Source organism: Crassostrea angulata, chromosome 4, assembly GCF_025612915.1.
Source record: "Crassostrea angulata isolate pt1a10 chromosome 4, ASM2561291v2, whole genome shotgun sequence".
In the NCBI taxonomy this organism is placed as follows: Eukaryota; Metazoa; Mollusca; class Bivalvia; order Ostreida; family Ostreidae; genus Magallana; species Magallana angulata.
Genome location: NC_069114.1, coordinates 43,336,788 through 43,363,779, shown reverse-complemented (window position 1 = coordinate 43,363,779; position 26,992 = coordinate 43,336,788). Strand labels below are relative to the sequence as shown.

Genomic DNA, 26,992 nt, shown 5'->3' with positions numbered 1-26,992 from the left:
AATAAAAATCTTTGGATTTCTACAAAAATAATACATGGATATACTTTATGAAGTTCAAATTGATAAACATATATTACAAATATTGTAAAGAATTTTAAAAAGAGTTATCAGATATATTTGTATCTTTATTTTTTAGTATTTTATTCATCCTAATACATTTTGTTGCTCGCCTTATATGCCAGTCTTCTTGAACTTCAATACCACTGGTCAGGGTTGTCTCCAAGACATGGGAAGCGGGGAATTGCCCTCCCCCTAATGCCCTAATTACCAAGCTATTATTGCATTTCAAACACAATCTAGCTATAAGCAAGACCCCCAGACCCCCATCTACTTATATTTTTCTTCCTTCTTCAATTTTAAGAGACAACCCTGACTGGTAAAACATTGGCAGGTTTTGATCATCTGTAGACATGTATTTTGATAAACTGCATGCTTCTATACATATCTGCATGTTTGTTTACTAGTACTATTTATTATTGCAATGGTGTTGACAGGACTAAAATGAAGGAGTAAAACACTGAACAGGTTGTTTAATTTATTATTGATGTCATTATAGTTATTCCTTTTATGCTGGGAAGACCAAAATGATGAACTTTTAGCTCACCTGAGCGGAAAGCTCAAGTAAGCTTTTCTGATCACATTTCGTTCGGCTTCCATCTGTCTGTCTATGTGCTGTATGTCACTTGCATTACGGGCACGAAAAGCATTCCATATGTTAAAACACTCATTGAAAATCCTGAATAACTGTGAACCTAGAGTGTGCTTTAACCTTTTAGACAGTATTATTGTTCCTATTCTAACATATGGAGCAGAAGTCGGGGGAACTGATATCAACGAAGAGACTGAAGCTGTACAGAGTGACTTCTGTATATGGATATTAGGAATAAACAGAAAAGCTACTAACGTAATGGCTAGTGGAGAATGTGGAAGAGTACCTCTTTATGTCATATACATAAAACCAGTGAAATACTGGCTGAAAATACTAAATATGGAAACTTCAAGATATCCATGAGAGTGTTCTGAGATCTTTTAAAATTTGGGTTTGTGCAGCAGTCGTTCAACTCGAAACTTACTGAGGTCTATAAACTGAAATCGGTCTTAAATCACCTTGCTTTGGGGACGTTTGGTTAAGTGGTGGACCTGGAGATCCAAAGGTCTTTCTGTCGGAATTGAACTAAAGAATGAGAGACTGTGTCCTACAGGAATGGAACTCACAGTAAGCAAATTCACCAAAGTGTGCTTTCTAATGTTATGTTTAAAAACAACTTGCATGTGAGAGTTACCTCTCTTTCCTAAGCTACATGTGCCTCTTAAAACAGGCATAAGCTTCTTTTAGGTGTTCCTTACACAAACTATGTATCGAAGAGGGTAGATTTGAGGGAATTGATAGTGTAGATAGACTATGTAAACCTTGTAACTTAAGACAAATTAACAAGAGGCCCATGGGCCACATGGCTAACCTGAGGAGCAATAGGTATGATAAAATCTGCTTGAGGTGGTATGGGACACTTCCATGTTGTGACATATTGTTTATCGAAAAAAACAATCAAATCAAGTGTAATTACCTGGTTTAGAGGGTTTACTACGAATCTGTAGGTCATGAGTTCGAATCCCGCTGGGGGTTTCACAATTTTTTTTCTCCAAGTAATTTTTTAAGCTAATTTTTGGTTAAATATTGTAAAATTTGTTAATTCTACACTGGTGAAACTATTTCAATTATAATCTACTTTAATTCACATTAATATCGACAGATGTCCCATACCATCTTAATGTAGTAATAATACAAACTATCTGGACAATGTAGTATAATACATGTAGATCCTGTATAAATAAAAATCATTTTTTTTTCACCCAAGATATTCTCATGTTTACAATCAAATCCCATTTCTAACATGATTTTATAGTCGTATCAACGGTTGAGCATTGCAATTCTCAAAAAGATCCTTAACAATTGTTAATATATAAGATATAGACCTAAATCAAACCCTGCGAGACCCAACAATCCCCTAGGGGCTAGGGGTCAAATTTTAAACAGTTGTATATAATCAGCAACATGTCATGTCAAAATGCTTGCATATAGATCTAAGTAAAACGATATATTATAACATTTCAGTTTTTGTGAATACATGTATAGTTAAAATGTTCCTTTGTAATATTGGATCCCCAATTTAGCCCCACCCTACTTCTCAAGATTTTGATTTGAAAGAATTTGTTCTACATTATCTGAGGTTGCTTTCAGTAAAGTTACAGCTTTTGAAGGCAAAGGGTTTTAGAAAAAGATTTTTTTAAAGATTTTTCTCTTTAAATTATTATGTACAAATGTTTGCTTCCCCTGCCAATGTTGTGACACCATCCTACCCTGTGGGATCATGATTTAAACAAACCTTGAATCTATTAATATCCTACTTGAGGATACTTCCACTTAAGTTTCAGCTTTCCCAACTGATTAGTTTCTGGGAGGATTTTTGAAGTATTTACTCTATATATTCCTATTTAAAAGTTAAACCCCCATTGTGGCCCCACTATGCCCCTGAGGATCATGATTTTCACATCTTTGAATCTACACTACCTGAGGATGCTATTAGATAAATTTAATCTTTCCTGGCTGATTATCTGAAAAGATAAATTTTAAAGTTTGAACCCCCCCCCCCCCCACCACCACCATTGTGGCCCTACCCTATCCCGGGGGTCATGATTTTCACACCTCTAAATCAACACTACCTAAGGATGCTTCACAACAAGTTTCAGCTTTCCCGGCTGATTAGTTTCTGAGAAGAAGATTTTTAAATATTTATACTATATATTGCTTTGTAAAAGTTGAACCCCCCTTGTAACCCCACACTAACACCTGGGGTTATGATTTTCACAACTTTGAATGTACACTATCAGAGAATGCTTCTACACAAGTTTCTGCTTTCCTGGCCAAATGGTTTGTGAGAAGATTTTTGAAAATTTCTCAAAAATTATCAATAATTCCTAATTATATCCCCTTGAAATGCACATTGTATTCATTATCATTAAATTGATATTTGTTTTTACTTTACATTTTGTGGATATTGAGAAATGAGATTATGGGACTTAAGTATTCAATGTATAATGAAGAGAAATTGAATAATTTGGAATCATTTTAAACTATATATACTTAAATATGTATTGCTAGATAACTATGAGAGTGAAATGAACCAAATTCACATAGCAGACAACATGTAAGGAGCTGGTCATTTTGCATCTTAAATTTTTTTAAAGAGTTATCTCCCCTTGATGAAAAAAAGAAAATTTTGATTTCGTCAAAATATCTGCGGTAAATGATTCATTTTATTTCATATTTTAATAAAGAGGCAGTTCATGCAGGTATTAACCAAAAGAGTTTTACAAATTATAAGTTACTTTTTACAATATCTTTATAAAACATATGTTGCCCATAGACTTCAATGCAAAATTCAAGGTGTATATATATATATAATTAGTTGGACCATAATCAAAATTTTGTAAAAAATTTTGGTGGAGTATTATATTGTGATAACACCTTCAAAATGATATCATGATTAAGAATATCGGACCATTCATTTATTAGGTACAAAATGTGGTTGTTATACATTGAATACCTTAATATTTCTTTTATAAATCATGTTGAGGGTTACATGTACCTAAATTTTATCATGATTCATTGTAGGAAATAATTAATCTTGGGAAGAGGAAAATCTCTGAATTTGTTGATCCTTTATTGACCTGTTTTGATGCCGAGTGAAAACTTTTAGACATGTTCCCAGCATCTTAAATAATGTACTATTGTATCCATCCATGAAATACAATTTTCTACATGGATAAGAGTTATAGGCCAATCTAGTCAGTTTTGGGCGGGGTACAAATAAGGTCTGTATCAGCGAGAAGGAGATACATGTACTGTATTAATACATAACCTCAACACTTTTATCATCATTATGATGTGTATATTTAAATTTGGATAACATTCACTAGACCAACATTTTTTGTCAACAAAAAATAAACAACAAACCAGATAGGTTCCCACCCAATGCCCTTTTAAGTAAATTTACCTTCTCTGACTCAAAAGTCTCACAGGAGACGATTTGGCTGTATCTTTTAGCTAACGTACTTAAGAACATTAACAGTAATTAATTGAAATTTATTAACTTTTTATAATCAATTTATTAACTGAATTATTAAAAAGAAAGATGTTAATATAAACTTTTTGTTTGGTAACAGATATTAAGTACATCATACATATGCAGAAAAGAAAGGTGCAGAAAATGGACATATAAAGAGTTGGCATTGAATAAATATGAACTGGAACTGGATCTCCAGCTGGGTCTTTTCGATAAGTGCAACATTTATTTAGTCATGTTAGTGATAACCTTGAACTTGTATAATTATGAATACTAGTAATAGATCTTGCAGGTAACACATGAAAAAAACATGTACAATCAAACTTGAATTAATTTAAGTGTAAACAATTGTTTTTAGCTTGGCAACAACAAAATAGGATTAAACCAGTCCATTTAGTAAATTAAAAATATAACTTGCAAAAGATATGTTTACAGAATTTGAAACAACACCGTCCCTAAAGCTTAACGCAACTCGCAAGAGGCAAAGAGGGCCCCTGTTTCTACAGCTGCACATCTCTTAAAAGATTAAAATATTTCCCTGTACAGGTCTTACCTGTGTGGGTGTACATTTAACATATTGTAGTATATATACTTGCATGGTCGCAATGAAACAATAAAATTTTATTCACTTTTTCAATGCCATGTGAGAAGAAACATGAAATATACAAGTCCAATCATTATATTAAAACAGAAAATGAATGTTTAACAAGGAATAAAAGTGTAAAATCTACGACAAAATGTCAGCCATGAGTTTCACAGCCTCTCACCTTACAGTGACAAAAGGTTTTAAACAATCTCTTTGAGCAAAGGTGCTTGAAGATTTACAAGACAAGCACACAGTTGCATTATTTTGGTAGACAATGGTTGGTAGTTAGCTGGAATGTGGTTTAAGATTTGGTATTTCTTAAAATCCTCTTTTTCTCTTTCAACATGCATTCTGTGTCGAGCAATTTTGTAACACAGTTCAGATTCTTTCCAAGTAAAATGGGTCTTGTTTACCAAAAATGGAGGTATTTCAATATGAACACCAGATGGCATTTGGTCTTCTATGTCAGCAGGGATTAAATCAACTGGAGCAAGGTAATCTGGAAAATGGGAATGTTCAACAATATTTGCCTCAGACACATATCCAGGATAAAGAGATGACACATTCACACCAGTCGAAGCTTTCATAGTATGCTGGCTTTTGTTGTTACTGAAAGAGGCACCCTGTTGATTAAAGTCTGATGGCTTATCCTTGGTTGTCTGTGTACAATCGATGGATGTTTTTGCAGATCCAAAATCTTCAAATGATTTAGGCATGGAAACCTTGTACATAAGTTTACTGGGCATGCACATTCTAACCATGATACCCTTGTAAAAGATTTCATGCATTGCACTTATGATTGTGTTCACAATGTTGGAGACTGTAGCCCTGCTCATACAAAATCTGTCTGCCAAGTCCAGGTCTCTCAAATTTAACCGTAGTTTCATAAGAGTTATAAGAACCTGATTTTCCAGACTCACATTTGAGACACTCCATCCTGCTTGTTGAAATCTTTGAAGTGCTCCAACAATGATTTTAAAGACATCATATGGAAAAGATGTGTACATCAGCATCTAAAATTAAGATAAAAATTACTATGAATGTTGGTAACACAACTTAAACAACAGTTTTCTTATTTAGTTGATTTTAAAAATATTCATATATTTCTGTGATTTTATGCTGCTGCATGTAGTTTAATTTATACTCTGTCCCAAGATATCCTGGATTCACATTTGGCTTAATTGCTTGATATTTATAAATACCTCAGGATTCAAATGATGTTCATTCAAAAGTATGAAAAATTTCCAAGATTTCTCAGTCGAAATGCCCATGTTAGCTTATCAGGTTTCAATAAAATGCTTAAAATGTGATGTCTAAGCAGATTTTGTATTGCAGCAAGCCTGGATGATAACGTAGAATAATTGCACGATGTATTCCGAGTGTATTTCGAATGGAGATAAGATGTAAACATTCCCCATTATAAATCTCTGTAAGGAATCTGTTTTCGTTCCTGTGAATTTTTCCGAGTGAAAGATAATAATGTGTCAATGAAATTATCTTGGAAATTTTCCCTTTCATCGATTTCAATTGCACTTATTTCAGAGGTATGTGTATTTTTATTAAAAAATCGTCCAAATGTGCAGCATAAATATCTTGGGACAGACTAAAATTTCTTGTTTAAAATAATAATAAACAGTCATTAAATTACATTAAAAAGATATAAGCACAATACTGAATTGTCAAATATCTCTCTCCCTCTCACTTTTTCTTGGTCATTTTTAATGGCATCAATAGACATTGCATGCCCAGTATTCTGCAATCTGACCACTTCTAGTTCTAAGCGTTGAATCTCATCTTCTAGTTCTTTTATTTTTGCTGTTCAAAAACAATGATGGTAATTATAAATAACAAATATTATTATGCCTTCTGTCAGTTTGTCACTATATATTCAATACTCATCTATTTTCGCAGAGTATCAAAGGATTTATATAATAGCGTAAGCATACTATGCCAAAATAGAGCACGGCAAATGTTTTCAATGAAAATCTTTCAAGCGCCGATAGTGGGATCCGAACTCACGACGCTAAAATCATTCCACCTTGAAATCCAAGGCGTTATACCGCTACGCTAAATTAGCCGTTAATATAAGTAGTGGTATTTATATATATATAACGTAGATATATACGACTGACATCAAGCAATTAAAATTATTCATTTTTCCAAAAACACTTCATTATTGACGTAAAAAAACAACAAACTCTTGCTTTTCCGGTGATAATTTTTAGGAACTTGTCAACACTCGAACGTCACAGCTACTTATAGCAAAGCACATCACTATATTCAACAGTCGGCATAATAATAACAATAGTGTTGTGTTGTGCATGAACTATGCCTAAAAAGTAGTCAGGGTTTGATACATAGTGCACGAGCCGGAGGCTCTTGCACTATGTATCAAACCCTGACTACTATTTAGGCATAGTACATGCACAACACAACACTATTATATAAATGGAAACAACAAGTAAAAGTAATGTTAAGAAGAAATTAGAGTTCCTTTTTTCTGTTACCATTTAGAAACTAGAAAAAAATGTTGAAACTCTTACAATGAAAATCAATTGTCCTGGAGGCACACTGGAAAAATGGACAGGGATGAAAGTAGGTGTGGTCCAGGGCTGGATTTCTGTCTGACTGATATGTACAAGTACCAGATGTACATGTATCAGCAACAGTGATACATGTACTTGTTTCCACCGAAGCTGGAGCCTCAATTTCTTTCAACTTTTTCCTGCAATTTTGTCATATTTTTAATATGGAAAGTCACTTTATTAATATCACCCAAATGAAAAATCAGATAAATTAAGACAGTATACAAACCTCTTTCGAGTGTTTAGTTTATAGTAAGTAAATATTGTAGGACCATTTTCCTTGCAGCCATCTTTGAAGTGGCAACTACATATCCTGTCTCCGTTGTTCCATTTCCGATCAGCACGTCTAAATCAGATAATTGATAAAATAATATCCATGGATTCAAGGTCGAGTCTAACAGCTGTCTGAGATAATATGAGTACAGGTGACTGAGTCAGTATGTTTTACCAGAGACATAAATAACACGTTATTCATGTCTCTCAGCTGTCTCTGGTTTACTTTCATGTATATTCATCATTGAGGAATTTCGAATTAAAAATGTGATAAAAACACGGAATTGTAAGAACTTAGGATTAATTAATCTTAACCTGCAGAATATACTGATTTGTTTCAAGTAGTAATATAAGTATATATAAATTACAAACATGACAAATGTATTTAGTTATAAGTTCGAATTTCCTCCGTGTATTAATGGGCGTAGCCTTATACTTCTTGCAAATCAAACTCAAGTCAACATACCTGCAGAGATCTATCCACTTTCTTCTTACTTTTTCATCAGTTGGAAATCGAAATAAATGACAATTCGATTTGTTATTATCACTTCGATGAGTGCAACCATACGCATAGCAATAGACCATGTTCCCGGAAGAGCTCTTTAGGGAAAGGAGGTGCGCGGGACTTGCACATTTTAGACGAAGCCATACATCAGACAACATTTACAACATTAATTAAACAAGAAATCATATTGACGCAAGCGTCAAAAGGGCCGCAAAAAATATAATTGTTGTATGAATCATTGGTTGTTTACATAACCACACACCACAAAGAAGAAAATAAGAGTTGGTTGTACTAATTTTAATGGTAAATTTTAATATACTTTCAGCAACTTGTTTTGAAGTTTAACATTTTACTATTATCATAAAGAATCGAGTTCGTTACTGTTTATATGATTTCAAGGGACCACGTGATAAAATAGAAATGTTCCAGTCAATTCAAATTTTCATTTCTGTCATATTTTTGCGTAACTAATTGATATGGATGTCATTTCATGATATTTCTACCACATTTTACATGGAAATATAATATATATACACAACAAGTCATTTTACTTGACACGGCACATAGAAATTCAAATATATCATGTATATCAAATTTAATGACATTCAGGTCTTTAGTATTTCAGGTCGTTAGTATGTCCCGCATACCGATCATTGTTTTGAAAAGAATGAAGAACTCCGAAATTTTCCGAATAGATTATAGTCTCGATAAAAACGCGCCAAACACGACAATTCACAAAGTATGACCTATTTTTCATTTACGAGTAAAACACAAAATGTTTATGATTTTTTTTAAAAATGCATAACACATATTTCTACATGCAAATTTACTTTTAATTCATAAAAAATAAGCATAATATTAATTCTATTAAAAAAGAACTATCCCGCAGAAACGCAGTAACAATATCTAAATGTATATCAAATAACGGACCGCCTAACTTATTATCTGCTATAAGTTAAATGATTCTTTGTAGTGATTTTTTCCACATTTGTTTGTCAAATTGTTAATTTGATTAAGAACTGCGGCGCGTCTTTTAATTACAGTCAATTTATTTCTCATATTGTTTAGGCAGGAAAAGTCGATGCAATGAAATATATTCCAACCATTATAATTATATATTTACATTTTCCAGTGTCTTTGACTCTGACAACACTACGTATCGATTTTGTACTATATAACCCATAATACAAATGACGCCAAATTGAGGCGCCAGCGGGGTTTCCTTATTCATATTTAAATATTTAATCGTAATATGGCTTAAAATTATATAAATATAAGTAATAAGGAATCATTCTTTGAATATTATGAGGTGATAATTTCGGTCGGGGCATGATCAAATCTAACATAAAGCCCTCGGGCTTTATTGGATTTGATCACGCCCCGACCGAAATTATCACCTCATAATATACTCAAAAAATGATTCCTTATTCCTTATATATATTTTTAATTTTATGTTTGGATAAATATTTTGTATGATATTTATATCCCCCTTTCTTTTTGGCAAAGTAAGACCTAACACTTAAAGGAACATATAGCATCAGGGAGGCTTCAGCCCCCCCCCCCAACTTTTTCTCGCAGCAAACAAAACTGTTCTTAAATAAAATTTACCTTAAAAAAGATTGAAATATTAATAGTGATATTGAAATTTTAAGGCATAGGTATACCACCCCCCCCCCCACCCCCCCCCCACCCCAACACCACCACCACCACCACGGATTTTCATGAGATTTTGGTGGATTTTTTTTTCTTGTCAAGATTTCTGATGATTAGGATAGCCTCCCACCCACCCACTTGAATTTGCTTCAAACGCCACTGCATTGGAGAAAAATCAATCATATAACATCGAAAATCGTTAATACATGTATAATCATCAAGACAGATTACAGAAATATTCTGAATTTCGACTGCAAGCTTCGATGTGGATGTGGATGAGCTCTTGGGCGCAGGAGTTCAAAGAAGTACGTAACGTAAGATATTGAATAATTTTATTTACTACATTTATTGATTAATTAATAAAGCACAGAAATAACTGCAGGGTTTTGTTTATGTTTTATACAAAATAATTTACTATGCACCAATAACACGACGGTATCGCAAGGTGGTTCACTGCGCCTTGAAATAGTTTCTCAAATCACCAGAAAGTTACCTGATTCCTGAAAGACAGCATGTACATCATAACATGATATAGATGCTTAAGAAATATATCAGTCAAATAACAAAAATATGCAATTTTGGATAAAATGTATTATTTTCAAAAAAAATTATTCAACTAGAAAAAGCGGTGCAATGTGGATTCGAACTCGTGATTTGCGGTCCACAAGCCCGATACCTTACCCACTTAGCTGTGGTGATATTCAACCAAGTCGATTGATTCAAACAATTTAACAAAACAATTAAACACCATCTTGTGGCGTTGTATCTTAAAATGCATATCTTGGTTTAGTGAGCTACTGTCCTTCTGACAAATTTTAATTTTAGCATTAAAAATATGCATTGTGATGTATATTTTTATCAAAAAATCAAAATATGTCAGAAGAACACTACCTCAAACTGTGTTTCGTCAAAATATTTGGGTCATTATCAAAATATGCAGACTTTTGAAAAATGTAAAACATGAGAAAATTATTGCTGAAAAAATTACTTTGATTGCAAAAAACACATTTAACAAACAATGAAGTATAACATCTAAAAATTTGCAAACATTGGAATCTACCATTTAGCTGATAATTAGACTAAAATGTAATGAACTGTAAAAATTTGGTCAGTGGTGTAACAGGCATATTGTATAGGAAAAAATTCTTAAATAAAATAAAATAATTCTTTTAAAATGATGGACATAAAGTTTATATCAACAAACTTCATTTAAAGTTATCAGAATTAGATAACAGAAAATATTTGACACATTTACATAGTGACCAACATAACATTTGAGACAAAGTCTTGATGTTACTCAACAAATTTTTAATTTGAGCATTAAAAAGAACACAACTGGATTTTTCTTTTAATGGAGCATAAAAAAGACATAACTATAAATGCAGTGGTGTTTTCAAATATACATGTATCATTGCCAGTTAAATTTATTTGGAGAAAAATGTACTTGTTACACCACTGATTATTATGTTTTACCACTGACTTAAAGTTACACCAATGACCTAGCGATAATAAATAAGAGATAAGCGCATTAAATTTTGTAAAATAAACTAATCTCTATTTTTGATTGCATTTAAAACATGATAAATTTGATCTTAAATAAAAGTTTTCGTACCTCATTCTTTCATAATCTGAAGAGAGATACACTGTTACACCACTTATAATCAGTGTTACACAACTGACACAAAAACGGCATGTAGATGTTTTTTTACACGAATTCACCCATTCTTTGATGTTATATTTCATACTATTGGCATCCACACACTTTTATCTACCTTGTATCGAGTTCGAACTTTCTTTGGCTCATCAATCTCACAAACAACATGTCAATACTATACCAGCTAATATCAATCATACATTTTGGATAATAATATTGAAATTTCTCCAATTTTCTCCAAAATCTATGCATACAACTCGTATACACTTCCTCTTTGTTTTTATATGTTTCTTGAAGCTAAGCTAGCATTTGTTACCTTTAAGAATTTGAAAGATTTTAGTATAACATAATAGGGAATGTGAAATGTCAGTGGAATAACATATTTTATAATACACTACAAGTCATTAAAAAGTTTGATTTTTTAATAAAAATAGAATGTGGATAATTTCATTTCTTTATTAGAATAAATTTGTTTTTACTTTTATCTTTTAATCAAGTATTTAAATGAGTAAAACATAATTAAAGCATACAAAATGTCAATGGTGTTTCAAATAACGTCAATGGTGTAACAGGTCCCATTTTCCAGATTAAGAAAACACAATTGCAATTAAATAGTCAAGCTTTCTTTATTGTGACAGTGTCTAACTTGTAAAATTGATAAATAACAATTGTTCAAAATGCTCAAAATATAAATGAAATGGAAGGAAAAGTAAAATAATTAAATAATGTCATGTGGTGTAACAGTTTTTTCAGTGGTGTAACAACAATTTTTGGTTACACCACTGACCGTTATACCACTGATGTATCCATAGTAAATGTAGCAGTATGACCAAAGAGAACAGATAGTGCACAAAGCTACATAGCCTATGTTATAATGTGATAAACATTCATCATTTATGTGAAAAACTTGTTTGTTCTTTCATAATAGAAAACCTTAAATAGCACGTTATCCCACTGACACAGTTTACATTGTATTTTTCGGAGCATACTAACATTTTCTGCCATATTTTTTATCACAATGATGTCATCACTGATACATTTATCTTTTTAGTAGCAGGGAATGATGTCACTATGATCTGAGGGATTACAACTGTAGTACAATATTATTTACTTGATGTATTTTAAGATATTTTTATATAATTTGCCTTGTAACACCAATGACAAAAATTTTTTGTACAAGCATATATCTCATCAAATTCATTGTTTTTAAAAGAGAACTTGTTAAGGAGCATAGCAGAAATTAAAATATGAATGTTGTTTTGAAAATTAACGGTGATTTTTGGAATAAAACATCAATATTATTGAAGATATTGTAGGGTAAAGACGTTGGAAAAATTTAATGACAGCATAAATTCACTGAAATCTCATAACAAATAATATTTTTTTTATACTTTAAGCAGTAAAATTGTCGATTAATTTGTTCAACAATATAGGTTTAAGTTTCTAAAATCCAATGGTACTGTATATATTCCCCAGAACATTATTTTTCCCCCTTTAAATTGACACTGACACAAAAGGCTGCATATTTTGAGAATGACCCATTTACAATTAAAGTAAGACATTTTAATTACGTCAGTTGTGGAATGAGAAACTCTGATTTATGATCGCCAGACATTTTAATAAAAAAACCAGAAACCATGATTTATGTATAATATATACCATTTATGACCAGGGATTTTTCTTACAAACTGTTTGCGTGTGTACATGACATTTTTTCTATATAGCGCCAAAAAAATCCATTAATTAAAATAGTTCCCATTTATTAATCGCGCTAAGTCGTATATCGGAGGTCATTGTTCAAACGGTTGCTGCCATTATATTTAAAAGCGGTCTGTTGACAAGATAGACGGTTTGAGATGGAGGGGGTGGTTCCTTGTGTGAGGAATTTATTGAGAGAGAGAGAGAGAGAGAGAGAGAGAGAGAGAGAGAGAGAGAGAGAGAGAGATCGTAAAATATGCCCTTCTCTATGGACAGTCCATTGACAAGTACAAGTATTGGGTACATGACGTTCTCTTTATTTAGTACAAACTATATACACTATGGTTTTCAACAAGCCTCTGGAAACAGTCTGATTAAAAACACCCCCTTCTCCTTACACACTCATTAGGGGGTGGTTTTAATCACTGATCTTCCCCGGATTTCAAAAGATCACCAGCCACCCACTAGTCACAATGTAAAACCTGCTCATTGTCATAATGATCCGGTTGCCAACCGGTCAGTCCCTTCCCAAATATCTACTGTCGTCATGGGACAGTATTTCAGTTATATTCTCGAAGAGATTTAAGCAAAATATGCGTACACACACCACGTGCACGAGTCTCATATTTGTATTAATGGAAAGTTCTTATAATCATAGGCACCGTGCCTAATTATTTCATTTAGTACAGAGATTCTGTCCAATCCTATCGAATTTATTCAATAGAATATGTTTAAATTAGAGACTGCATTGTCACACAAAATGTTTTAAGATAATAATGTGAGAAAAAAATACAATGAAATTCTACATGTATGATGTTACCCCACCATGTAGATAAAAGGAAGATGAATAAAGAGGGTAGAAATAAAAGAAATGGCATTTAATTTTTTTTTTAGTGTATATTAATGTTGTACTAAAGTCTATGATGCCAACAAGACCTTGTTGTATGCACTTTCCCTAGATGTACATGTATGAATTAAATTCGACTTCTGGTTTGATGCGCATTTTCTGTACGCTGGTGAATTTTTTACTCAAAAGTTTAATATACTGGTTAATTACATTGCGTAAATATCTTTTTTTAAAATCCAAACAAGCAAACCAAACACAGCGTTGTATACCTTGTATGGAGTTTTTACATACAATGCAGACCTCCAGCCTTTTGCAATACATTAAATTTGCAACTGTTTCTGGAAAATAGAAATCATATCGCTTTTGTTGTATATGAAAAGCATTGAGAAACTAGCATTTTTGAGTTTGTTCGCTGAATCATTTAAATCAAGGCATAACTATTTAAATGAAATTTAAATGAAAAATTGTCATTAATATTACTGCCGGTTTCGTGAAATTGAATTATGCGCATTTTTTGTTTCAGATTAATTCTCTCGGGGCTAAAGAGTATTGACACTCAGTGGTTTTGAGTTTAATTTTCGTTGGTTATTAATGATAATTTATTTAATTTTGTCATTATGTTTCACGTAATGACTACTGCAAGTTGATGCACGACTGACTATATGTGTTACATTGTGGCCTTTGGTTTTTGTAAAATACATGCGCGGATCCGGGGGGGGGGGGGGGGGGGTCTAAGGGATAAATGTGATGATGGAAGAGGGAGGGGTGCGAGGCCTATTTCCAGTAACTTTGCTTTGGAAATTGACATTTTATTTTTATGGGGAAGGGGTGTACCCAGATCCTCGAATGTGAATAGAAGTCGACGATAATACGTGGCAATGTAGACTTTAAACCGCGTTGAAAAAATCTGTGTTGCGAAAAATAGATGTATAATAAATCCATTGTAAACCTAGCCATGCCTGTTAAAGTGTCATTATTATAGGTGGAACATAAGACAGGCTCCTTAACGTGATAATGACGAGTATAAGCTGGAAATAGACGGAGAATTTACGGCAACTCTTCAACGAAAGACATAAAATATAAAGCAAAAATACCTTTCTATTTAACGCTTACTGATGGCAAGGGAGTATTGGACAGACATAAATCTTGCACAAAATGCATTAGTTTTAATGCCAACTATGACTTAACTTTTAGAATGGCAACTGAGATCTGTCAGGTTTCTTGTAGTTTTTTTTTTTTACTTCAGAAAAACAATTTACGCGTTTTAAACATGAGCCGAATATATTATCGATATAAATTAACATCTCTACTGAACTTTCCTCACCAGACATGACAATGTTTCATTAGCAATTCGACTGTTTTTGTACAACTATTTTTATGCTGTAAAAAAAATTACGATCTTAGTAGTTTTAAGTAAACTTGCCCGAGTTTGAATACATGTATTTCGTGAACTTAAAAAAAGTTTTGTACAAAACCGATAAACGGTGGAACGAGAGTATCTTGTGTTTGAAAATAGGTACATGTATACTTACATGTACATACATGTTTATGTAATAGTTTCTAACTTTTACATCAATGTCTGTTATGACCGCCTTTAGTGATTATTTGAATAGAAAATTTCATTTGACGAGGAAAATATATCGGACAATGTAGACAATAATAAAATGAGTAAAATTGTGTAAAACTTGTAGATTATAAGGAATATAAATTTACAAAATTATAACAGCCGTGCACACGTGATTTTGATGGCGAAAAATGCTATTTTTAGAGCTCTATATAAAGATATAGTAAAATACCCGAATTTAAAATGTAAAATTTATTTATTTTTCCTTACTTAATAATAGTTTATAGCTGAACAAATCATATATACTTTAGAATTTAGTATAATGAATTAAGGTAGATCTGATGGTTAATTTGTTGACCATACAGCCAGTAACTTTCTATGGTACACGCAATCGGAAATCACTGTGACAACAAAATCTATTGTTGATGCTGGGTTTGTTTCTTTTTTATCATTTCGTCAACCTATATTGACTGTTAGTCTCATAAAACTCTTTTTACGTATATCAATCTCTTTGTTTTCCTTTTTGCTGAATATATTAATGAATACACGTAAGAATTGTCTCATTCATAAAATTAAAAAAAAACAAGATAAGACTATTTCTTATAGGGGCGGCAGTGGCCCAAACATCCTTGAATCTGTTTATTTATCCTACACAGTATGTAAATATACCTATAACATGTCATCGAAATCCTGTTGAGGTCGATGACAATTTGTCTATTTGTTGCAAAAAAGTTAGAAATGACGCTGTGACAGGAAACCTCAAAGACAGGTTACATGTTCCGTACGAACACCCCAATCACCACGCATTTAGTACGCATTACAGCGAATAATTAGCATGCGTCTTAATCAACTTCATTAAGCTGTCGGCAAAGAATTATCATTGTTTTAAGATGGTTATCATATTATTCAAATGCAAATCTCTGAACACGCCCTATGGTTGAATTTTAAGCACCTTGTCACTGCTAGAATGACACGATCTAAATTACTTATATTTTGAGGCCGCTAGTCGGTCATTCACAACGCAAGAGACTCGAGCCGTCTCTACAGGTCTGTTGTCAGCGGAGAATATCTCAGGAATCGGACTCTACTCCTTTAACCAAAGATGAAGCGAGGGATACTCCTAGTTCTGTTTTGCGGATTTTTATCATACTCCTATGGACAAGGTAATTCAATAAATGCTTAAATTATTGACGAGTTTTAAAGCTCGTAATCGTTCTCTAAGGTTCAAATTTTTAAATATTTTTCTTCTAGGGAAAAAGTTGTTTTAATGATTTTTTGTTCTAAAATGTTAAATATTTTCATTCGTAATTCATATTGATGGTAAAAGATTGGTTTTTTTTAACACTGTATGTTTAGTCTCTAAATAATAAATCAAAACGGCCTTTTGGAAAAAAGCCACTCGTGTCATTTTTCAAAATGTATGACTTTATTTGTTGATTACTCATTTACGTTTTACATCGAGGAATAATCCTTGATTATTAATTGTTAATTTATTGTTTGGTTTAAATTTGTGTGATACTTAATATCTTACTTCAAATGATAATATTGTATGTTATATGTTTTCATCTCCAATTCCCCATTGTAATACATAGATAACTAAGAATCAAGACAAGATTCGCCATTATTCAAAGTACTTTCTTATATTATATTTCCTGTGGGGAAAAATGAAACATTACGCCTGTGATTGCACAAAATGTAAATTAAAAACATAATATAGAAATGATCAAAATTGACAATATATCTATTTGAATTAAAAATTTGTTAACAGTTCCGCTCAAAAGATTCATTATATATGCAAATTTAATTTGACCCTGTGGGATGTTTACGTTTTCAAGCTCAAGGAACGATTTGCGTTTTTAAAAAAGTAGACATTTATTTCACTATTTTTTTACCTATTGACTTTAAAAGTTCAAGGCCATATCATCTTTCTGTATAACCGATAATTTAAAAGGGTATTCAAGAAGTTGTATATATACATGTAGTGTATATACACATACGTTTGAAAATACACGTACACACATAGCAGCACGCATACACATGCATATATAAACGCATTACACACCGAAATAGTTTCTCACGCATTGCTATTCACTAAGTGTGCTAAATTAAAGATTTTTTCATTGTTTAGACTTAAGTGAAAAAAAAATATGAGTATTAATTCTTGGAAAGAACAGGTGCAGTTAATCATTAAGGACAGTCGCGAAAAATTACAAACTTAACTTTCATAAGTTTGAATAATAATTTTTTTTCTGGAAAACGACAATGAGTGCAATATACCTTCTAACATCTTAAGACAAAGAGGCAGGGCATGTAATAAATAAAAGATGTATTCAAATTGCCTTCGCCACAATACCACTCTGTGTCTTGCGGCGTAATTAATAAGAGATGCAAAACAATAGCTCGCTTGATTATTACAGAAACCATTCATTTTTTCTCTCATAAGTTTGACACATTTTATAGAATTTTGACAGACTTTGACACACATGAAAACGATTGACAAGTGAAGACATCTGCCCCTGATTCGATAGATATATTGCATTTATGACAATACCTTCAGATCAATCCGTAATTTTAATTGCATAATTTGAATAATACTAATTAGGAACACTAAGGTTTCAATTAATCACTGTAACTGAAGGTCTCCAACGCCTGTCACGTTTAACAATACATTACCGAAGGAACAAAACGCTTTATAAGACAACTTCTCTTTTTTCACTTTTTTCCCTGTAGGAGCGATAAACGCATATTATTTCATTTTCTGATACAATAAATAAATGAAAGAGAACAATGAAACAACAAGAAATCTTTAAAAAAAAACACTCTTATTAAAACGCAATTCATGTACAAGTGTTAAAAAAAAAATATTCAAAACTTTAGCGCATGAACATTAACAAATAGCCAAATAACAACACGACTTATAATGTGACTGGAATAATTAACGAATTTTAATACAAAGAGGCTATATGAGAGGCTTGTCATTTTATAAAGTATGTTTCAATTTTAATAACAAATAAATCACAATGTCAGTGTTCTCTCTTTAACTACCGAGTAATTTAAAACATTCGTGACATGAAATTTTGACCCCCTCCTCACGACAGTGAACACGTGATGTAATTTTGGAACATCTAGACTTGTCTATTCCATACAGGCCATGATGACGTCATTAGACAATACAGGATTGACTTTATACCTACACTGTTTACTTGTATTATTTAATTAAGTCAAATTTCAACTTCCTCGAGATTGTACTGTAACATCGACCCAAATAAGACTCATTCATTGCCCGATTAAACTAATAACCCATGTGTTTTAGCGACCTGAATCAGACATTACTAGTATTAGAATTTTGTTACACATCTGCACTGTTCTTTGCTATCAATACACATCCCTGTTTCAGGACCGGAAGGCACACAAGTTGTGCAGGTTCCAGCGGGCACACTCTACGCTCTCGTTTGCCCTGTCCCATCGAATGTGGGAGACATAGTCACGTGGTATAAAAATGGCGACATTATATCCGATGCGACCTTTTCTAATTTGATTATATACGATAATTTTATCGGATTTCCAAGTATTAGCGAGTCTGATAGTGGGGAATACACATGTGCAGTTAATGATGACTTTACGACTGCGCAATCAACTATTATAAACGTTATTGGCACCCAAGGTCCGGGCTCTGCTGGCCCCGGTCAAGGTAACACTGCACTGTGGTGAAAGAGCTTGAAGGAGCGTTCGAACAGACATTCTTGCTTAGAATTCTACGGTTTCAAGAGAACAATGAAACAACAAGAAATCTAAAAAAAAACACTCTTATTAAAACGCAATTCATGTACAAGTGTTAAAAAAAAATATTCAAAACTTTAGCACATGAAAATTAACAAATAGCCATATAACAACGCGACTTATAATGTGACTGGAATAATTAACGAATTTTAATACAAAGAGGCTATATGAGAGGCTTGTCATTTTATAAAGTATGTTTCAATTTTAATAACAAATAAATCACAATGTCAGTGTTCTCTCTTTAACTACCGAGTAATTTAAAACATTCGTGACATGAAATTTTGACCCCCTCCTCACGACAGTGAACACGTGATGTAATTTTGGAACATCTAGACTTGTCTATTCCATACAGGCCATGATGACGTCATTAGACAATACAGGATTGACTTTATACCTACACTGTTTACTTGTATTATTTAATTAAGTCAAATTTCAACTTCCTCGAGATTGTACTGTAACATCGACCCAAATAAGACTCATTCATTGCCCGATTAAACTAATAACCCATATGTTTTAGCGACCTGAATCAGACATTACTAGTATTAGAATTTTGTTACACATCTGCACTGTTCTTTGCTATCAATACACATCCCTGTTTCAGGACCGGAAGGCACACAAGTTGTGCAGGTTCCAGCGGGCACACTCTACGATCTCGTTTGCCCTGTCCCATGGAATGTGGGAGACAGAGTCACGTGGTATAAAAATGGCGACATTATATCCGATGCGACCTTTTCTAATTTGATTATATACGATAATTTTATCGGATTTCCAAGTATTAGCGAGTCTGATAGTGGGGAATACACATGTGCAGTTAATGATGACTTTACGACTGCGCAATCAACTATTATAAACGTTATTGGCACCCAAGGTCCGGGCTCTGCTGGCCCCGGTCAAGGTAACACTGCACTGTGGTGAAAGAGCTTGAAGGAGCGTTCGAACAGACATTCTTGCTTAGAATTCTACGGTTTCAGAGAATAATTTGTTTCAGTTTGCACCTTAGATGTGACTTTTTTGAAAGCAATTACTAGTATTTGCACAAAAAGAGGAAAAATCCTTAGCTGTTTCGAAAAGTCTTTGTTTCAGAACACCAGCGCATATCACCGGGGTTTTAACTACTAACCAATTTTGTCTAATATAACATGTATATGGAGTTGGATTCTCTAGCTTGTTATCAACATTGCACTTATTATTCCATCGCATTTTCAAGTTTTGAGTGATTGCCTATAAATACTTTGATTATCGTTTATTATCTATTTATTTTCTTAATCTTGTTCCCTCTTCTTCATTTTAAGGGGGAAATTTTGACAACATGGCAAACGATCCATCTTTACTGATGGAACCAAATCCATCCGGAGGACTTTTACCCCCCAACCCCCCGCCAAAGCCCAAGAAGAGGAAGCAGGGTCTTCTGGACATGGTTGATACTCCTCCAAGGCCGGTGGAAGTGTTGAATAACGAACCACCAGTCGATCTAATCGAGCAACCCATAGGATTACAGGAACAACCCATAGGATTACAGGAACAACCTATCGGATTTCTGGATCAGCCCATGGAGATCCCAAACCAACCTATGGGACCAACTAACCAAGAAATGGCAGCGATAGACCAATCTATGGGACCAGCAATCCAAGATACTATGGGACAAATGGAGATCCCTGTGGAGCCAGTGGAACAGATTGGCGGATTTCTAGATCCACCACCGGCAGTTCAAAGAGGAAGTAACCCCCAGTTTTCATTGGCTGGATCGGAAGTTGTTAAAGAATGGCTTCCTTCTAATTTTGCTGATAACATACCTTCCTTCGACTCAAACCGAATGGTAGAACCCGCACCTGGTACCCAGTCTAAATCAGTAAATCAAATTTTCAACTCTAATTTGGGCTCTGTTCAGGTTGGCGATGCTGGCATGGGAAATGTCCCCTCAATGGGAATGTCTATCCCAAGACAACCGATAGTTGACTCGCAGTTCCGGGTGCCTGACAATATGAATATGGACCCTATGGATAATGCTGGTGTTCTAGATTTCCAGGAGTTTGGAAACGCTATCGACCTCAAATCAACGGCTGACAAAGGCGCGGAAATGCTTGATATGGCAATGGGCATAGTAGATAGAGATCCCAATGTAATTCCAGGGAGCCAAAGAAACGAGAAAGAATATACATTTTTTCACGAAACTCAGTGCCGCATGAGAGCCCATTTTACAGCCGCAGGAAAGATGGACGAAACAACGTATGAAGAATACCTTAATGGAAAGTGGGAACAAAGGCTCTGTGCTCCTGGTTCCGGTTACAACGTCACAACTTGCGGCTGCACCAATATGCTGCCAGGTAATATATAAAATGATACACATATATATCTTAAAACGCCGTCTTTTATAAGATCATCGTGCAAATAAAAGTTTACTTGTCATTTGACCATAAACTTCTGTAACAAGACTGTGAATTCCCATCTTTTGTTGTAGTTGGATATAATGCGGGCAGAATGAGGGACGGAGTCTGTACACCAGACATCTCTCTTAGTTTCCAAGGGGGCGTGCGTGACACTTCCGGTAACGGGGCCGCGGTCGATTACTACGGTGTTGACGTAGCCGATGGCACGGCGTACTTTGACGGAAGCAACCGTTTGTACATTTGGCGATACCAAAGTTACGACTACAGGGATAAGTTACAGATCAGCTTTAAATTTAAGCCCAAGCCTGGCCCCAGAGCAGAGCCCTACACACTGGTCAGCAACTGTGAGGGGGAAGATGAACCATCATATGGCATCGTTCTGAACAGCTTCTCCAACATCACGACCATCTTCTTAAAGACATACGAAATTGAAAGTCAACGTTTCATGACCTTTGACATTAACGTACGTATTTATTTTTACAGGTATATCAGTAATTGAAAATGAATGGAATATAATCATATCTACGAATGTCTGCCAGTAATGAATCGTATGAATAAAGATATTTAATTCAGGTGGTAAATTTATACTGCGAGATAATGGATATGATTTTTAAAATTCTGAACACGCTATATATAGTGCAAGGTTCCAGTCACTGCAGTAATCATTTAATCTCTTTTGCAGCCCACCCAATGGAACGATGTATATTTTAGGTACGAAAATGGTACAATGATAGGACGAGTGAACAATGAAATCAAAACTAGACCTCTGACAGGTAAGTGGCTAAAAACGTCTCTCTCTTTAGATACAGGAAATGGCGCCAGAATCTCAGAAGTTTTGGTTATTTTTTTTTGGGGGGGGGGGGGGGGAGTTGGTCATGAGTGGCATTTATTGTTTACGCTATATATACGGCATGTCGTTACAATGAATAATAACGTCTTTGTATGTACATGTATGTGAATTTATTTGAATGGATCACTTATAGTATTAATCTTGGTTGTATTTGACCATTGTTATCACTGATTTTTTTATTCTGTGGGGATGGGGGAGGGGGGGGGGGTCGTTTTGTTTGTCTCTTTGAATTTCTTTGTCGTAGGGGTGATTATTATAGGGCAATACAGTACATTATAACATACAGTGTATTAAAAAAAAATAGACATTTCTTAGAATTCGTATAATTAATACAACCCTGATTCATTTTTCAAAATCTATGGAATAGAGTAATTGTTGTTGATTTTTGCAAACATTAAATTAATTAAGACACTCTCCAAAGGTTACAACTGTTTTGCTTATGATCTATAGGAATCATCCAGAAAAGACCGGATGCCATGGTGTTTGCCAATTGTAAGCGATATGGAAATTTCAAAGGACAGCTAAAAGATGTAAGTAATAGATTATGTGAAATATTTAGTAACGTTTTATTATAGAAGAAGGCTTGGTTGTCTACAGATTAACCTTTAAATCTACCTTAGAGATGTAGGCGTGCTTTCTTTAGCCATAACATTATTTAGTGAAGAAAAAACCCCTTATTTTTTTGGATTTAAAAAATGAATACTTTTCTATATCTTCATACAAAGATCTTTTTCTAAGAAGATCAGTATAGTCCAATAATGACCACGACTGTACACCCCTCCTGGTTAAGTTGTCTTAGAATTAATTCTTATCAAAAATCTGAAAAAGAAAAAAAACCCGTCAGTTCCATCTGATCATTTTGGCTTAAGATATGATATATGTAGTTTAAGTCATTTTGTAAATTAGAAGCATATCTCTGATTACCTGCAATTGTTTATGATTGAAAAAAGGCTACTCATTTTTAATATGGATATTTTTTTTTATATTTCAGATCGTAGTTTACACAAAATGTTTACCTCGTTATGAAAGACCAGTAGAAAGATACCTAAGTGGGGCGGGGCTTTAATTGACCACCATTAAATCTTAATAAAGACTATTGGATGACAGTTTTTCAGTTTTTGTGCGATTAGTTGAAAATGTTGTGCAATGGAAAAGAAGAAATACAATCCTGAAGTAGACATTAGAATTAAACTTGAGTCGAATAATTTCAGTTTTAAAGACGAAGTATACTTGATATAAAGATTAATTGTAATGACAAAAGTTTAAGCGTTAATTGCCTTCCTCGGACGAACTTATAATAAGTTTTGCCAATTTAAGTGAAACATTACTTTTTTGGTCCCTAATACGCACGCGTAATATGTTAATTAATGTCTTTCGTTAATGTCGCTGTCACAAAAACCCTCTGTATTCTGTGTGTATTGTATTCTACCACACTCTCTGAATTGCATCACAATCACCTCATTCTAGCGAATAACATTATTGTAACAGTAACTTATCATTATTTCTTTGATTATTTCTTTGTCATTTTTTTGTATGCATGGTTTACGAGTTTTTATATAACGATATCATTGCATCAACAGTTCATGAAATGTCCAATGCAGTATCGCCTTGGTAACGACGCCAAGGGTTATTTTAACTAAGGTGTAACTCATGTGATGTTTTGTACATATATTTATTGAAAAATAAACTAAATGAACAATGTTATACATGTGTATAGTGTTGGTTTTTTATATTGATATAAAAGTCATATGGTTTTAGTAACAGTATATACACGTATTTTGAAAAATGAGGTATATGCCACATCAAATGCGCTAAAAGGGCAAGTGTAAACATTACAAGTGCATTATTTGCTTTAAGCAGTTATTTTTATGATAAATTTGAAAACTGAACTATATGACTGGAGAATAAAACCTATTTGATAACATCATTTACATTCAGACGGTAACACTGTTGATTTCAGACAGATACTAATATAAAACTGTTTGAAAATCTGAGTTTTGCTTACTACAAGAAATTTACTCTTATTTTCATTGTCTATCTACATTCTATAGAGGGGAAAACAAAACAACTGAAGAAGTTTTCATACCTGGCACATTTAGTTGTCTACAAGACGTTGCAATGGGTTATATATCTCTTTTGCGATGGAGTGGCTTACCTTTTAGAAATAACGCGAAAGAAAAATTTGTCATTTGTTAGTGTTCCAGATACATGCACAGTATCATGTTACAGTACTTAGCATACTCATTGCATTTTATTACAATTCCGTCCTAGAAACTGATTACCAAATTTCAATTAACAATTCTATTACAGGGTTTTTGTGAAGGTTTTAACTTTAATGTCTTCGTGCAGTAGACACTTATAGCCATTAGCATGTTTAATTTATGAAAACCATATCTCTATAATTAAAACAAAATATGCTTGAAAACGAACAGCTGCTTTCTGGGTTTTTTCTAAATTATAAACTGGTCCTTGTCACAGATAAGATAAATTACTGTTTAAACTAGATACTGCTCATTTATAACTTATTAAATTAATAAAATTTTTATGCACGCAATTTTCAGACGCATGCGATTGACACGGTTGATTTTTGTTAATATTAAAAATCGATATCGCCCACATAAAGGTTTGATCAATTAAAACACTAACACTTTCTTTTCCGTTTTAAAATTCAAATAAAAGGTTCCATAAGTTTTTGTTTCAGTCCGTTTTTAAACGTAGTAGTAATCGTAGTTACTGTAGTTTGGCAGTTTCAATAGTGCATAGAACCATAACTGTGATCTTTTCTCACGTATACTCTATTCAACGATAACAAATCTAACGGGTTGTTGATAACAAATGAACTTTCTCTAAATAATATAATTATACAGCTTTATATCTAATATATTTTCAAATTGTCTTTCTTTTATACATATGTGTGATGTACTTGTCCATGTAGTACCGCACGGTACATATTCATAGCGCTAAGAATCCGTGGATCGGTACTTGATAATTTTTTATTTCATCATTATAGCAACTTGAGTTTAGAAATTATTTGTGTTCCAAGAAACTACTCAGTATTACAATAATTGCTGTTTGATTGTTTAATGATCGTCATATAAGAGAGAGAGAGAGAGAGAGAGAGAGAGAGAGAGAGAGAGAGAGAGAGAGAGAGAGAGAGAGAGAGAGAGAGAGAGAGAATACCAGTATTATTTAATATAATTACATTTTACTTTTAATTCAGTGTAATAAGTTAGATTTATAGTTTCCATTATATTGAACCCTTTTCCCTTAAATTGCGATAGAATATATGCAGTCAGGGTCCACGTGCTATCCCTGTCAATCAAATCAGTCCGCGAGATAGACCACGTGCTCCTTCCATGATATGGAAAAAATGTCGTTCTATTGTTTTTTTAAGTCCGCAAAATAGAAAAAATGTTTAACAATGAAGTATTCAGTGTTTGAAATGTTAAGTTTCTGCATTTTTATACTGCATGCATGAGGGTTGGAATATTAAGTTGTAAAATCTCTCTCTCTCTCTCTCTCTCTCTCTCTCTCTCTCTCTCTCTCTCTCTGTGTACTTTTGTGCAATCATTTTAGAATTATAAGAGTTTTATTTGTATGAATTTAATTCATTTATTTTAGATCCATGGTTTTAATAACGATTTCAACACAATGACTAAAAGTTTGTAAAGTTCACGATGTAATAAGATTTTTCGTTAAAATTTCGACGCTATTTCACATCAGTAAAGTTGTGTTTATTCTAAATGCTTGCAAAAAGTTACCGGTATTATCTCATTCATCTTTTTAATCAATCAGGTTTTTTTTGGACATACATGTATGTGTACCCGGTAAATAATTTCTTATCGCAAGTTAATACTTTGTGAAATTCCCGCATTTATAGAGTTGCTGAATTGTTCCCCGGATCCACGCGCCGATAGTTTTACGTGTAGTTGTTTGTGTACATATCTACAGACAATTTTTTTGTTTGTTAGAGATTAGGAAAAATCATTGAACTAACAAAGTAGAAGTAAGATATATTCAGACCATACACACGACGGGTTGTGATGAGTTACCAAACAGGTGTTCGCGGAAAGGTGTGAATAACGGCATCTCGAGTACACCTGTTCAGACGTCCAAATATACACACAGTTAGTTGTAAATTCCAATGACACCTAACGAGACAGACAATAACACCTGTTGTGTATAGAACCCAAGATGAAAGACAATGCTGTGTATCTGATCAGCTTCCGTACATCGCACGAGTGAGATTTTTTCATGTGAAATCACGAGGCCATTACGAACTATACGGAAATAAAGTTGAAAATTATTTTATGAAATGCGGGTATATTTTTAATACATGTACAATGCTTGAATATAATTTAACAAGAGTTTGTACATGCATTTATCTATAATTTATAATATAAAAGTGATTTTTTGTTTATTTATTGCTACATAAATAGCTGAAGTCCAAATTATTCGAGTCACCGGTAATATGGGGTTGTTATTT

The 26,992-nt window shown here is 33.3% G+C and overlaps 2 protein-coding genes across 3 annotated transcripts; one reads left to right on the top strand and one right to left on the bottom strand.

The window, feature by feature from the left end:
• Positions 1-336: 336 nt before the first annotated feature.
• LOC128179591 (uncharacterized) lies at positions 337-8,195 on the bottom strand. The gene is made up of 5 exons (XM_052847052.1): positions 8,035-8,195; positions 7,525-7,641; positions 7,254-7,435; positions 6,413-6,525; positions 337-5,723 (listed from the first exon to the last, which is right to left on the bottom strand). Exons 1-5 carry the CDS (start codon positions 8,151-8,153, stop codon positions 4,911-4,913), a joined length of 1,344 nt encoding a protein of 447 aa, XP_052703012.1. The 5' UTR covers positions 8,154-8,195; the 3' UTR covers positions 337-4,910.
• Positions 8,196-16,488: 8,293 nt separating this feature from the next.
• On the top strand, positions 16,489-24,210 carry LOC128182044 (asparagine-rich protein-like). Of its 2 annotated transcripts, XM_052850647.1 has the most exons (7): positions 16,489-16,652; positions 19,871-20,164; positions 20,562-21,593; positions 21,728-22,119; positions 22,339-22,429; positions 22,957-23,036; positions 23,498-24,210. In XM_052850647.1, the coding sequence occupies exons 1-7, from the start codon at positions 16,592-16,594 to the stop codon at positions 23,570-23,572; spliced, it is 2,025 nt and encodes a 674-aa protein (XP_052706607.1). In that variant the 5' UTR covers positions 16,489-16,591; the 3' UTR covers positions 23,573-24,210. The 2 variants fall into 2 exon arrangements, with proteins under 2 accessions (XP_052706607.1, XP_052706608.1); XM_052850648.1 differs by lacking the exon at positions 19,871-20,164 and having other exon boundaries at positions 16,490-16,652.
• Positions 24,211-26,992: the final 2,782 nt, after the last annotated feature.

Bases quoted from the DNA above. Each gene is read 5' to 3' on its own strand.
- LOC128179591 (XM_052847052.1), bottom strand. From the start codon at position 8,153: ATGGTCTATTGCTATGCGTATGGTTGCACTCATCGAAGTGATAATAAC. The intron at 7,436-7,524 runs GTTTGTATACTG...ACAAAATTGCAG, and splicing joins AAACTAAACACTCGAAAGAG to GAAAAAGTTGAAAGAAATTG. The intron at 6,526-7,253 runs GTAAGAGTTTCA...GTTTTTGAACAG, and splicing joins CAGGACAATTGATTTTCATT to CAAAAATAAAAGAACTAGAA.
- LOC128182044 (XM_052850647.1), top strand. From the start codon at position 16,592: ATGAAGCGAGGGATACTCCTAGTTCTGTTTTGCGGATTTTTATCATAC. The intron at 20,165-20,561 runs GTAACACTGCAC...CTTCATTTTAAG, and splicing joins CTCTGCTGGCCCCGGTCAAG to GGGGAAATTTTGACAACATG. The intron at 22,430-22,956 runs GTAAGTGGCTAA...TATGATCTATAG, and splicing joins CAAAACTAGACCTCTGACAG to GAATCATCCAGAAAAGACCG.